The sequence below is a fragment of the Fundulus heteroclitus genome, chromosome 5, assembly GCF_011125445.2.
Source record: "Fundulus heteroclitus isolate FHET01 chromosome 5, MU-UCD_Fhet_4.1, whole genome shotgun sequence".
In the NCBI taxonomy this organism is placed as follows: Eukaryota; Metazoa; Chordata; class Actinopteri; order Cyprinodontiformes; family Fundulidae; genus Fundulus; species Fundulus heteroclitus.
This window is the reverse complement of record NC_046365.1, coordinates 17,920,957-17,934,533: the sequence shown is the minus strand read 5'-3', so window position 1 is coordinate 17,934,533 and position 13,577 is coordinate 17,920,957. Positions and strand designations below refer to the sequence as shown.

Sequence of the window (13,577 nt, the reverse complement as noted above, 5' to 3'; positions counted from 1 at the left end):
TTGCACAGTATGCACCAGCCATTAGGCCCTTTCTTGTTTAGTGTAATCCTTAAGTTTACTTTTTGTTCTGTTTTTAAATTTTTTTTTTTACGTATGATCGTTTTACATTTGGATTGTTTCCCGTTTGATCTCTGTCTGACATTTTCCCTCAGGTTCTTTGTTCTGCTCTCTTCATGTTTATTTGCCTTTTTTCCCCATCTCTGCTCCACTCTTCTGTTGTCTCAGCTGCTCAATATCTTCTCTGGCTGCTCTGCATTCTCTCTCCTCCGACTCATCCTCACTGATTAGCCCATCTGGTTTGCCTGTCATTTCTCTTCCCTGCCTCAGAGTATGCTTACCAGTTTCTTTTGTTCTCCAGTGGATCCTCTTGTTATATTATGCCCATTGTTCCCTCGCATTTCTGTCCCGTTCCATGTCTGTACTCCACACTCTGTACTCCTTGTGCCAGCCAGTAAGTTGTTTTTTTTTTTTGTACGTTCCTCATTAAATCGTTTTCAAATCACTATGCTGCTGCCAAGTATCTGTCTGCACGTGGATCCCCACTCTCGTCCCACATATCATAATACTTTTAAGTTTGACGGGAAAATTCTTCTCCAGAATTTTAATGTTTCACAGAAAGTTGAATCATGATCCATTGTTTTACCAGAATTCATGTATACTTTCAAGACGGAGTTCTAAAGTAGTTCTGACATTCTGTGCTGTAAAAATCCCCATCCGCTCAGGAAGTGCTTCAGATCAGCCCATTTAGGCACAGAGACTTTTTATGGAACCATAACCCGGGTTCATTGATGTCTACATTAAGCCCTCTGCGCTTGACCCTTCAAGCCTACTTCAAAGATTCTACCAGTTTCACTGATATCATTTCCAGCCTTCGTGATTTGTCTGGTAATGTCTAGTATTATGAAAAGACATCCAATAAGTTTGCTTGGAAAGATGATTATCAATTGTTACTGGTGGGAAAAATGTTATCAACTAGTTTTTATGCTGTTTGCCTTAATCTGGGTTCCCCTACCTTTTACATTTGTGTACTGAAAATGATCTGCCAAGTACTGACTCAGCTCCACTGAGCGATTTTCTGAGGATGGAGGCTGAATGCAAAGGCACTTTTTGGATTTTTTTGTTGTAAAACCATGAATCATTTCCCCCTCTGGTTGACTATTATATGCTATGTTGTGTTGGTCATTCAGGAAAATCCCAAGTAAAATCCCAAGTAAAATACAATGATAATTTGAGAGTAGCATGACAAAAATACTAACGAGGTTAAAGGGTTGTGAAAGTTTACAGACTTTTTATAAACGTAAAAGATTGACCTTTAACATTATAACAAAACCAATGTAAAGACAAATTACCTTTATTTTAAGCTTATTTAAAAAATTTGAATTTCAGTCTTCATGACTTCAAAATGTTTTTAAAAATAATTTTTGTTCAACTATTTTAATAGTATAATAAAAACAATTTTAAATATTTATACACACTGAAGAATTGTTGGAAATCGCTGTTGGAGAAAGACTTGATCCCTCTCCTTGTTTGTGACACAGTTTCAGAGCTGAACAGAGTACACTCCCTTCTTTTGATGAGAAGTAGCCCTACATATGAATTTTATTAGTATGGTTTACTGTTCACACACACATTCCAAATGTCCCAAAATGTCCAATAATGGATCAATCAGAAAAATTATCTTTGCACCAGTTTTGTACTGGCCAAACCTGTATTCGCTGATGATTCTGTAGACATGCGATGCTTTGCCAACCCACCAGCTGCCTGGGATGAGGAAGTGCAGCACAGGTGGAACCGAAGTGGCACTTACGCATCTTTCTCCTCTTGTTGTGGCAAGAGATTTGTCAAAAAGGCCTCAGTGTGTATGAAGATGCACTTGCATACACCAGCTGCAAATGTTGGGCCAGCTCTGCCTCTAGTAGGAAGGAAACAGTTCTAGTGGTTGTTGGGCTCTTTTAGATCCTGATACCTTCATTGCTGTAACTGTAAAAAAAAACTGCTCTTTTGTAATATTCTCAGAGCAATGTCTCCTTGTATGAAAGAGGTTTGATGCGAAGCATTAACTTCACTTTTCTTCCAAGGTAACCTTGCTAATACAAGTTGACAGTGATTTCACACTGTTTCAGAGCAATTAGGATGTAGGTTAGCTCAAGAAAAGAGAAATGGTTTCACTCTTTCACAGCTTCACCTGTCCAGTATTATAAACATAAATTCCAGATTAGTGTAAATGCTATTTTGTGGTAAACTGTCCCTTTGCAAAAAGTAGTTTATTCAAGTGTACTACAAGTATACTTGAAGTTTACTTATTAGAAACTATATCTCATATACTTAACAATAGTATAGGGACATATGTTAACTTATACTGAGAAGTATAAACAGAACCAGATCTGGAAACTCTGCAAGGCAATCTAAAAAAAGAACAATGGTAATTCTCATTGCAAATATCAAAGTCAAAAGGTTTTACATATGTGTGTCCCTCTTGAAACTTTTGGCAATTATAGGCTGTAGTTTGTTTTCAGTATTTCAAGCATTCAGAGCAGTCATAAGAATTACGGGATTTTCCATCTACTAAATAAGCACTAGGTTTTGGTTAAAACAATCAAAGGCAGAGTAAATGGTCGAGTGTTTTAGTGAATGTATAAACTAACCCGGAAAGCTTTGAATAAAATAAATAATAATACAGTTATGAATAAAATAAACAATAATACAGTTAACATCTAGTGAAAGAAATTCTACATATAGGGATTGTCAAGTTGGGTGGGTTAGGTTAAGGACCAGAGTTCAAAAAGGGACTCAGAAGAAGCAGCATGGTGAGTTGAAATTACATAAAAAAATACACAAAACTTGCAGTCAGGCATGAGAGAGTTACAAAGTCAAGCAGGGAGCATGGACAAAGAGCTTGGCATCCCAAAGTAGAAGAAACAGGCACAGGAAACAAAAGGATCCAGCGGAGAGCAAAGTGAATTCAGGAGCTTAAATACCGGGGAACAGTTTGGAGATGAGAGGACGCAGGTGTGATAAATCTAAGGGAAATGTGGAAGAGCTGAGACAGAGCGAAAGCAGGGAGCTGAGGAAAGGACATTAATTAACATCAAAAGGAGCTGAACAAAGATACAAATAAATTCAAGGGAAAATATCTTACATGTAAAAGGAAATAACTTAAAGTACAAAAATCACAAGAATAAACTATGAAGCTACACACAATGAATGGACTTATATGGAGACACCTAACAAGAATGAACACAGAGAAATAAAATTTATAATATAACAAGGAAATTAGCAAAATTGACACACTAAAGGAAAACAAAACCCAAAGACCTGAATGCTGCGACAAGGATGCAGTTTACCTAATTCTCTCTCATAAATTCAATTCAATTTAAAAGCAGGTCTAAAAGCAAAGAATATCATATTAAGGTAATGAGCACATGGATAACAACTGAACTTTCTCATTATTAGAGGAAACAAACGAGTCACACGCAAGGTTTCCACCAACTCTTTAATTAAATACTGAAATACCAACCAAGTCCAATCAACATTCATATATGAATTTACATAACATATAAATCACACAGTATATGGCATTGTACAGAGTATGTACACACGACTACATTTACAAATATAGCATTCTGCTCATATCATTTTTTTTCAATCATTGTCTGTAACAAATATATTTAATATAACAAAGCACAATACAAAGAAACTGCTTATTTTTGAGTGTCCAAAATCCTTTGCCTGCTCTGTTTTATATACTTCAGGTCTCTGAAGAGAGTTTTGAGCAGTTGGGGGCGTCAGATGAAATTAAGGATGGAGACGGTGCTGAACAACAGATCTGAATTTGCAGGGGAAAAAAAGAAACCCTGTGCTGTTCCAAGACACATAGGATCATCCACAGCAATAAGTAATATCAATCACCAGGATTTTTCACAGGATTTTTTTAAAAGAATGTTTTTTTTTCTTACAGTGCAAGAATGACCACATTCCGACAAGCAAGTGAGATTTTTGAAGTCCTTTTGGTGATGAAATAGGAGGCAGAAGCTGTAGAGCTGAACTGGATGGATAAAGAGATTTTCCAGGGCCACAATGTAAATGAACAAGTATAAGATCTGCTAACAAAAACAGTTTATGGTAAAGTCATTTAAAATTGCAGGCAAAAAAAACATACTCCATTTGGTGTGTTTATTGTTTACAACAGACATTATGTATGTCTCCAATTAATCAGTTACAGCTAGAGACATACATAATTGTTTTTATTGTTTTATTAATCCTTTATTTAACCAGGAAGGACAACATTGAGATTAATGATCTCATGTCAGCAGATGTTTTAGATATTTTGTTAAGCAGGTGAAATAAAAACCATGTACAACAGCTGTCTTATTAGACTAACAAAAAAAAAAAACATGCTGTAAAGGTAGGGTCTTTTTTTGTGCATATGAGCACTTATATATAGTCGTTATCTCCCCTGCAGGAAACACTCAGAAATCTGTTTGGAGAAATTCCTTTTGGAGAGTCAAAAAGAAATGCAGAACTCAAATAAGCTCAAATAAAATTACTTTTTTATGTCACCAACAAAGACTGAACCCTTGGGTCAGCCAGTTTTTTTTTCTTTACATTGAAGACTCTTCATGTCTTGTGCAAGACTGCAAAACACATGTAACAAAGTCTCCAAATACGATGCCGTCACCTAAACCACTAAGAGCTTTTGTAGCGGGAATACTCAATACACGCAAAAAACTGAACGTTCCCTTTAATTTACCTGTTTAAAATTTACAAAGGACCCAAAGTACCACTAATTGATAAATGAATACTTTGTTAAATTCATGTAAGTCTGAATGGTTTATTGGAAATGTAATAAAAACAGGAATGAAATAAAGAAATGTATGTATAACAATTTAAATCTATCAATAACTTAAAGAATCCATGATGATTAAGTATAGAATGCATTAATTATACGTCAATTAATATGCTGATCTTGTGCATATAATTTAATACATATACAGTATGAATATTTATTTAACAACTTACATAGAGTATCATGGTGGCACTGTGAACTTTGTTATTTAATGTGGTATTAAATCTATTTAAAAAAAAAATTAATATCCTATTTTGGCAAATGGAACTTGTCCTAAAAATACAACAGCACCAAGTTTCATATTTTTCCTGAACAAAAACAGTCACAAGCTGCATTTCTGGTTGTGTGATTCAACAGCAAGAAAATAAAAAAAACGTAGATTTTGTTTACAATAATGGGACAACGCAAAGGTGCAAGGCAAAGGAACAGATCTCTCTCTGGAAAAAAAAAAACGCATGAATAGATGTTTCTTCCTGGTGTGGCTGAAGGCTGCCAGGGCTATAAGAGATGCAGCACATTTCCATAATTCATGCAGATTTCAGAGAATTGAAATTGTGGGGTGAGCGGACCGGAGCGTGCAGCCAAAAATACCCCCCATGAGATTCGGCTGAGTCCTTCTTGATCATGGACAGATGAATAGGAGAAACCTCCTGTAACACTATTCTGCATATGCATAATTTTTGATGCCACTCACAGGAGGACTGGGGAGATGAGATGGGATAAAGTGAGGATCAGAGCAGAATAAGGAGGTGTCGCAACAGAGTCAATTCTCTTTATGGTGGTTTTTCCTCTCGTTGTCCTTTTTGTCTGCCCTTCACTGTTCTGTCAGTCAGAGTCTCCTCAGATTGTGCTCCTCTGTGCAGGAGCCTTTCCTTAAGGTGATATCATCCACAGCCATCTCTCCACTTCGCCCTCTCCCACGCTCCCCCTTCAAGATAACCTGTTGAACAGCAAGAAAATGAGAATAGGTACTGCTGCTATGGAAAGGTCGTCACACACCGTTTAATGACAAAAGGGGCCATCATTAGAACATTCACAATACCCATGATTTCTTATGTTTTGTTACATGTATCACTTTTTAGAGCCAGGAAAATTTGGCTGGCAGTTATTTTAAACATAAAGCTGTTTTCTTCACAAATAAAATGTCAAACTGATGTGTGGTCGCTCACTGACAACCCAGGTAAGTATGCAGGGAGCACGTGTAATCCCCCCCAAAGACCCTGTTTACCAAAAGAGCGTGAAATATTTGTGAAAAGAATGTCATTCAGCAGGACAGCACAGGGGATTGTGGGATGCAGTCTACAGGGCATAGACACGGTCTATGCTGCACGAGTCCAGAAAAGGGCAAGACATATTGCCACAGAACCCACCCACCCACCCAGACGATGCACTGTTTGTACCATTTCCATCAGGGATACCATTCAGGAACATTAGATCAAAAACTAACAGACTTATAAAACATCTTATTTCTAAAAGCTGGATGGGCTGTCGCCCCCTGCTGAAAATAAACAATCCATCAACCCAGTTCAAAATCTGCTACATGTTACAAACGCACTACTGGTCACACACGTGTCTGATCTGATGAAAACCATTTATACTGTCCCTCACTTGCAAATGTGTATTCACACACATCCACCATCCAGGGACTGTCTGTTTAGACATCCATTTAAATTGCACTGCGACTACATTGATATTGTAGACTGCTATTTTTTTGGGTTGAACATAAGCCCACTAGCTGCTAAGGACTACATGCACGCTTAAGCCCCTCAGGGAGTGTTGTTGTCTGCCAGTGCAATTTGTTGTGTCTGCGTGTTATCGTATTTATATGAATTCTGAGCCGGTGTCTGACTCGTCAAAATATCCATTACGGGAACACATTGTGACAATAAAGATTCTTGATTCTCCTTACCTACCTAAAAACAGTGTTGTTGTTAAAAATACCCAGGATTGTCAAACAATTGTTCAGCTTCAAGGAAATAAAGAACTCAGGGTTGGGTGCTGGGGATACAGAATAGTTCATGCCATAAATGCTTTTTAAGTTAAAGACCACCGCATCAAAGCAACCGCAAGAGTTATTTGTGAACATACATTTTCTAAGGTAAGAAAATGTGTTGCTTTATCCTGTTCTTGTTTTTTTTTTTGTGTCTGACAGACAAACATGACGTCGGCAAACCACTTCACTAAATAAACCAATCACCACTTTCTCTAAATGTTCTTCCTTCCAGCAGCTACTGCTGCAACATGTTGGACAGATGATCGACAGATTATATATCAGTATTTTGATTTTCCTTCCAACCACCGCATGTGTCCCATTAACTGGAGGTGACATTTTAGGGCTAACCAAAAACTGTAGGGGGACTTTTGGAGTTTGAGTGGTATGACTGTATCCTCAGAACAACATTCTAGCAGCTACTTAACTGTAGTGCACCTAAATTCTTACAAGTAAAACAGACTAAGTGTTGAAAAGTGATCCTTCATGCCATTCGCTGCAGCCATGTTTTACACAAGAATTGCAGGGCTGTCTTGCTTTTGGTCTGTTGCTGGGAGAAAGAGCCATGTCCATCAGAGTAACCAGTCAGACGGGAGCCAGAGCAGAAATTAAAATGACTGCTCACAGAATTTCATTGCTTTGTTTGTTGTTGTTTTTTTGAACCAGAATCAAAGCATTTTTAAATGCCTGGGGAGGGCGCTGATCTGTTAGGTTTCCAAGTCACTGCTCTCAGACAACATTTCCTCTGACTTTCTCCGCCTCACTGGATGCAACGCTGTATAAATGAATGCCATGCAACCTCACGATTTAGCTGGACACTTTATGCCTAATACTTTTCCCTTGGGCGAACATTGTGTCATGTAGATTGTGACCAATCAGGCAGACGCTGTACTTCTCTTCACTTGATTAAGGGATCATTCTGGAAAATATATCAAAGAAGAAAAGACACGCTAAACTCTAATCATCTGTGTGATTCTGATTGATAACCTGCTGCTGATCCCACCTTCTTTGATCACGCAGGCTTTCTAATGTCAAGGAGCAAAGCTTTCCCACAATCAGCCTCCTTTTTTTAGGAATTTCACAAATACACAAATGGAAATGACTATGTCCATCTTTAGCTACAATCCCAAACACAGTTTATTTATACATAGAATAACTTTACTTTTATAACTTTACTTACACTTTCCAGGCCTGTACCCCACAAAGTGATCTGGGTGTGCCTCCAGCCGTTGCCACCCGTTCGACCCCACACTGCAGGGCTGAACTGCTTTCCCTTCTTCACAAACACTTGAAGCATTCCCACGTGGTGGCCTGCCAGCTTGTGTCGGAACGACAGGCACAAATTGCCATCATTCCACGGCGGGGTGAGAGGGAGTACTAGCCGGGCCCCCCGTCCCGTCCTCTTGTTTCCTGTTTCTGGGATGGTGAGATACCGTCCACCTGTGCGACCAAATGGATGATGTAAATGAATAAAACATGTTCAGTTGTATCCTGAAATATGTATTTGCACGTTTAACAATGTTTTACTGGATCCAGCATACTTGAACAGGGGAGAAAAAAATAAACTGCTGAGAGATGAGAGAATACCACAGAGCGAGAGAAAACAATAAAATGAGATTCTTGTACAAATGCTTCCTGTACGATTCTTGTTGTTTAGCAGTAGCTTTTCTTCAGAGTGACAGCTAATATTTAACAGGAGAACTGCAAGGAGAGCAGCTTGTCTAACGCTCTGGTGTCAGCAACTCCGCCGTGTTGATGTCACAATTTAGAAATGGTGTCTCAGTTTATTGAAATGTACTAAGAGGAGTAGGAAAAAAGTAATTCAGCAAATGTTTCTAAATTTAACAGCACCTATTGTCTTTAATAAATAATATTGTATAGTACATAGTATCAGTTATTGAAAGTGCTTTTGAAGCTTAATATAACAAAGGCTTTTTGGTGAATGAATCACATGTTCTGTTTTTTTTTTCCCTTTCCCGCCCTTCTGTCTAATTTTAGAGAACTACTTCCTCCTCTCACAACCAGGCAAATCCAGAATAAATCTGCCCCATTACGAGTGACATGTAGAAAGAGGACCAATTCTCATTTTGTTGCGGCCACAGCCCAAACCATCCTATTTATCATAATTACAGGTTGCTGCCATGTGCTTGCAAATACACGGCAATAAATGCACAAACTTACAAACATTCATTTGTCCCCGTTAGCGTCAGTGTCATCAATAATTTGACCCGATCAACACAGCAGAATCTGCAGAAACGTGCTTGCAAAACAAGCTGCCACTTAGGGCTAAAAAAGTTTATCTTGACTTTATTAGGGGTGTAAGGATGCATCATATCAAAAACCTTTAGTGTCTGCCTTTAGGGTTAATGCACACACCTCACAAACAAAGGCAACATTGTTTTAAACCTGTACTGCATACATAAGTTCCACATTATGTCCTAAACTATTTGTTCAACCACAAAATAAAAAAATTTAACAAGGAACATTTCATGTCTGCTGGCCCTATGTCAAACCTAATTTCTCACTTTAAATGAAACAATAAGTGGCAAGCTAAAGGCAATGTTTGTCATCAAAATGAGAACAGTATCAATTATGTGAAATTAGTTTTTGGTGCACCGAAAACTGCATTTTTAAATGTTTGGCATCTGGAGTTTGTGACAACATTCAGCTCTTGATATCTGTTTTAATACCTCTGTCTGTAATAATGAAATGTGGTACAAGCCGAATGATTAACAAGCCATATTAAAACGGAAACATGCCACTGAGCAAAAGCACTAAAGCAAACGGCGGCACATGAAAACAGCAGGACATCAGAAGGAGTGAGAATCTGACTTTATAGAAGGCTGTAGCTGTATGTAGAGTCAGACAGGCTGCATAATTAGAAACTAAAGATAAAGCTGTGCTTGCTTTAGGAGATTTAATATAAAATTACACTGATAAAGCATTTTGTGTACTGTCACACCTCTATTCTTCGTGTTATTCAGTTTACTTTTTCTATCTCACAACTTTGTGCATTCGTTTATCAACTGAATTGGAATTATTTTGCATCATTTGCATCTGTCGAGCTTACTGTTTTTCACTGCGCTCCCCACAAAATTATACTACACTTTGATCTGAAACTGAGCTATTCAGTCGGCAGGCCAATTAGAGATTCATTTTTATTAATGTATGCATCAGAGCAACTTAAATTTAAAGTGCTTCTGGGTAAAAGCAGATAAATGCTGAAGCATCCGTATTTTGCTTCCCTGGCAGAGCCATTTATGGCTAATTTCTGAGGCTGCACTAAGTATCTTTCTGCATGAGTTCCATCAAAGTCAGAAGTATTCATAAGAGCCATATTTGCCCTTGAATGTGAAAAGGAATTAAGGTAATTTAAAAAATACTGTTACATGGATAACAACATGTAAAACACCTTAACTATCTTAATTCAACATCAACAAGTTACTGCTCATTTATATGTTGAATATTAATTACTTAAGCTCAGCTCTTCTGTAATATGATATATTTTACATAATTTGATGAAAACACCTGGAAAAAATGTGAGGGAACTGGCTGGATAAATCAGATGTAGGTTATTGAGACTTAAAAGAGGCACTGTGCTTTTTAGACTTCTTGTGTCCTCTTATCATAATTTACCATGTCGTTTCTTGTGTCATTTAAAAAAAAAAAACTGTGGTACTTCTATTTGATAAAGCCTAAGGCTTCAGTGTGGGGCCACATAATCCACTTCTGATTTAAATTTCTTTGTAGAGCAAAGCACTAATCTGCAGAGGACAAATTACTCCCCTTAAATCATTTTCATCTTGACCTGTAATTGAGCAGAACTAAACAGATTTCCTTTGAATGCGTGCATGTGCGTGCGTGCGTGTCAATAAAGGAACAAAGCCCTTCTAAACTCCACTTATAAACAAATCATAAGCAAACTTTAGTCCCTAAGTACGTGGACTTTTGCAGGATCGACTCCACTCTTCAATTACCTGTTGGATCAGGCGTCGTCTCCCAGTGCAGGTCTCCATCTTTGTCGCTGATCCAACCACAAAGACCGTCATCAAAGGAGCAGCTCAAATACCCCGAGTCTGGGAAACAGAATGGATTGTAAATGTCTGATGTCATGCTGCTTGCTTTCAACATCAACAAAAAAGAAAGATAAACCTCCCTCTGATGAAAATTAGGTGACTTTGTAATTCATGAGGAGAACATTTGATACTTCCACAAAAAAAAAACTCTTCTACTCAAACAGAAATTCATCAAACATGAAATTTCAGACCAGAGGTCCCCAATGGGGGCCTTAATTAGGTCTTATCTGAACCCAGATCAGTTGGGAGTGAATAGAGTAATATTCAGTAAATTAGAATAAGTTTCAATGAGCCTCATTTGTCAGATTAATAGAATCTTTTAAAAAATAACCTTTAAGTAGGTGTTAAACATACTTTTCATTTAGCTCATATGCATTAAATATATTTTTTACTTGTCTGACGTAATATTCTATCTATGATCTTAAATGGTGCGTTTTTATTAGCCATATGTGGGTAAATCATCATAATTACTAGAAAGAAAGGCATGAAAACATCAGTCTGTGTAATTAATCTACATAATGTGCTTCACATAGTGAATTCAATTGCTGAAATCAATAAACTTTTGAATAATAGTATAATTTATAGAACATGACTGTATATTTGATCATATTTTACCACATTTACAATAAAACTAGTGAATGTCTACAACCTTTCCTAAATCTACAGCACTCAGTGTGATATTGCTGAGCAAAATAGTATGTTTCTTGCTTTTTTTGTGGCATTAGTGCTCATACAGGTTTTTCCATTCGTTATTTAAAAAGGGTAAAAATAATTTTCAACATGCTATTTTAAAATAGCATGTATACACAATAGGGAGCAGCTGGTTGACATCTCAAAGGCTCAAATAATAACCAGATCACGTGGGATTTGGAGACACAAATCCCTCGTGAGTTCTAAGGCTAATCGTCCAGATGTTGGACAAGAACCCAGTTAGAGTATGAGGAATAAAGTATGTGTTTCATTGACTCTTGTTCCATTTTTCATTTAAAAGAAATGTTAATATAAAACAAAAGTGATACTTCTGTCACATTTTTCTATAATCATCTGAGAAATGCCAGTCTCAGAAACAAACTTTTTGGTTCAGTGAAAACAAATGTATATCAAAATATGGTGCAGCTATGAATTCTTTTTGGCTAATCTAATTTAAATTATATGTGTCAAAAAGTATATTTGCAAGTGATGATATCATGACAATACAAATAAAACAATGCCTTAAGATATGAAATGCTGTTACATAAAAGGTTCAAAGGTAACAGTAATATCCGTTACATTGTCCTCAGTGAAGGCACGTTCTCTCCACGCATAATAAAAATAAAACAATCAATTCAAAAGAAAATGCAAAACCAAATCATTAGGCCATTAAATCCATATTTTCCCTCGGCATTAATTATTCACGTCAAGCTGACATGACTTCACAAAAACGGGCTGATGACATTGAGCCGAACTGTGCGCCGAGTCTTGTTTAATGTAGAGGTCTGGAGCAGAAACCTAATGCGCTCCCAATCAATTCATCATTTAATCATCAAGGCGAGTGGAGTGCGAGAAGCAGAACCCGTTGGCAGCGCATTGGACGCTGTGAGCCATTGTTTAAACCGACACGTCCAGATGCCAGGTGTCACCTCCTATTAAAACACACCTGGTCACTATAATAACTTCACCTCGGCGAGACGAACTGCTGGAGTTTGTTTTTTTTAGTTACACTCTGTCCCAGAGCTCATGTTTGTGATGTTCTGAACCCGGTGTGAAAAGCTGTTGCCAGCTGCGTCTGCTGTATAAATCATGCTTACCTGGGTCATCCTGGGGTTCGTCTGCCGTGTTGCCGAGCTCAATGTCAAAATCTATGTCGAGAACGGTGTTGTGGCCGGGATTCCTGGGGACTGAGGGAAGAGACGTGGGTTGAGATAAAGGATTAACAAATATTGATTCAATGTTCTCTGCTTGGAGCCACTGTATGACTTTGTCACATTGCACGCCAAAGTACTTCACAGAGATGAATCAATGTCACGGTTTAACGCCTGGAAAAAAAAAAAAAAAAAAAAAAAACAGACATCAAACATTATCATAAAAAGGTAGCTCTGAGGTTTCAGTTTAAATTCTGCATTAAATCAAAGCGTACAAATATCTCCATGGAATATCTTGAATTAACGCAGATTGCTGTGGTGAGGGTTCTCATGGGAGCTGTGGTTAGGGATCAGTCTTCCCCTTTGCTACCATCACTAGACTGGATCCTGTAAAATTCAGAATTGAGTAAAAGAAAAAAAAAAGTACTTCTGGTTACATAAAAAGCCTTCAACAGCCCAGCACCTTTGTCCTTACAAGAATTACTCATTGTCTACCATCCCACAAGAGCACTCCACCTCGAAAGATGCAGGCTTAATTGTCCTAGAACGTCCAAGGCATGAGTAGGAGGCAGAGGTCTTAGTTTTCAGGCCCCTTTGCTCTGGAATTAGATTCCTCCTTTGGTAAGGAACACTGACACACAGCAAGCTTTTTAAAAACAGAAACCTTTCTCAGTATGTATTTATTTCTATAGCATCTTTTATCTAACTGACAACAGTTGTTGCTCACTATGTATTTGTTACTCTTAATTTCAGCTGTTTTATATCATATTCCTGTGCATTTCCATGCTTGGCAAGTTAATCTTTTTATGAACTTTTAGTCCTAA

General features: G+C 37.6%; 1 protein-coding gene across 6 annotated transcripts in view; it reads right to left on the bottom strand.

Moving 5' to 3' along the window:
* Window positions 1-3,474: 3,474 nt before the first annotated feature.
* Window positions 3,475-13,577, bottom strand: part of npnta (nephronectin a) — an 85,620-nt gene continuing 75,517 nt past the window's right edge. For all 6 annotated transcript variants that reach the window (XM_036137043.1, XM_012882211.3, XM_012882212.3 and 3 more), the window contains 4 exons: window positions 12,700-12,789; window positions 10,814-10,912; window positions 8,017-8,276; window positions 3,475-5,786 (listed from right to left, as the gene is read on the bottom strand). In XM_036137043.1, coding sequence (XP_035992936.1) covers window positions 5,676-5,786; window positions 8,017-8,276; window positions 10,814-10,912; window positions 12,700-12,789 — 560 coding nt within the window. In that variant the 3' untranslated portion in view covers window positions 3,475-5,675. The remainder of the gene's footprint in view (window positions 5,787-8,016; window positions 8,277-10,813; window positions 10,913-12,699; window positions 12,790-13,577) is intronic.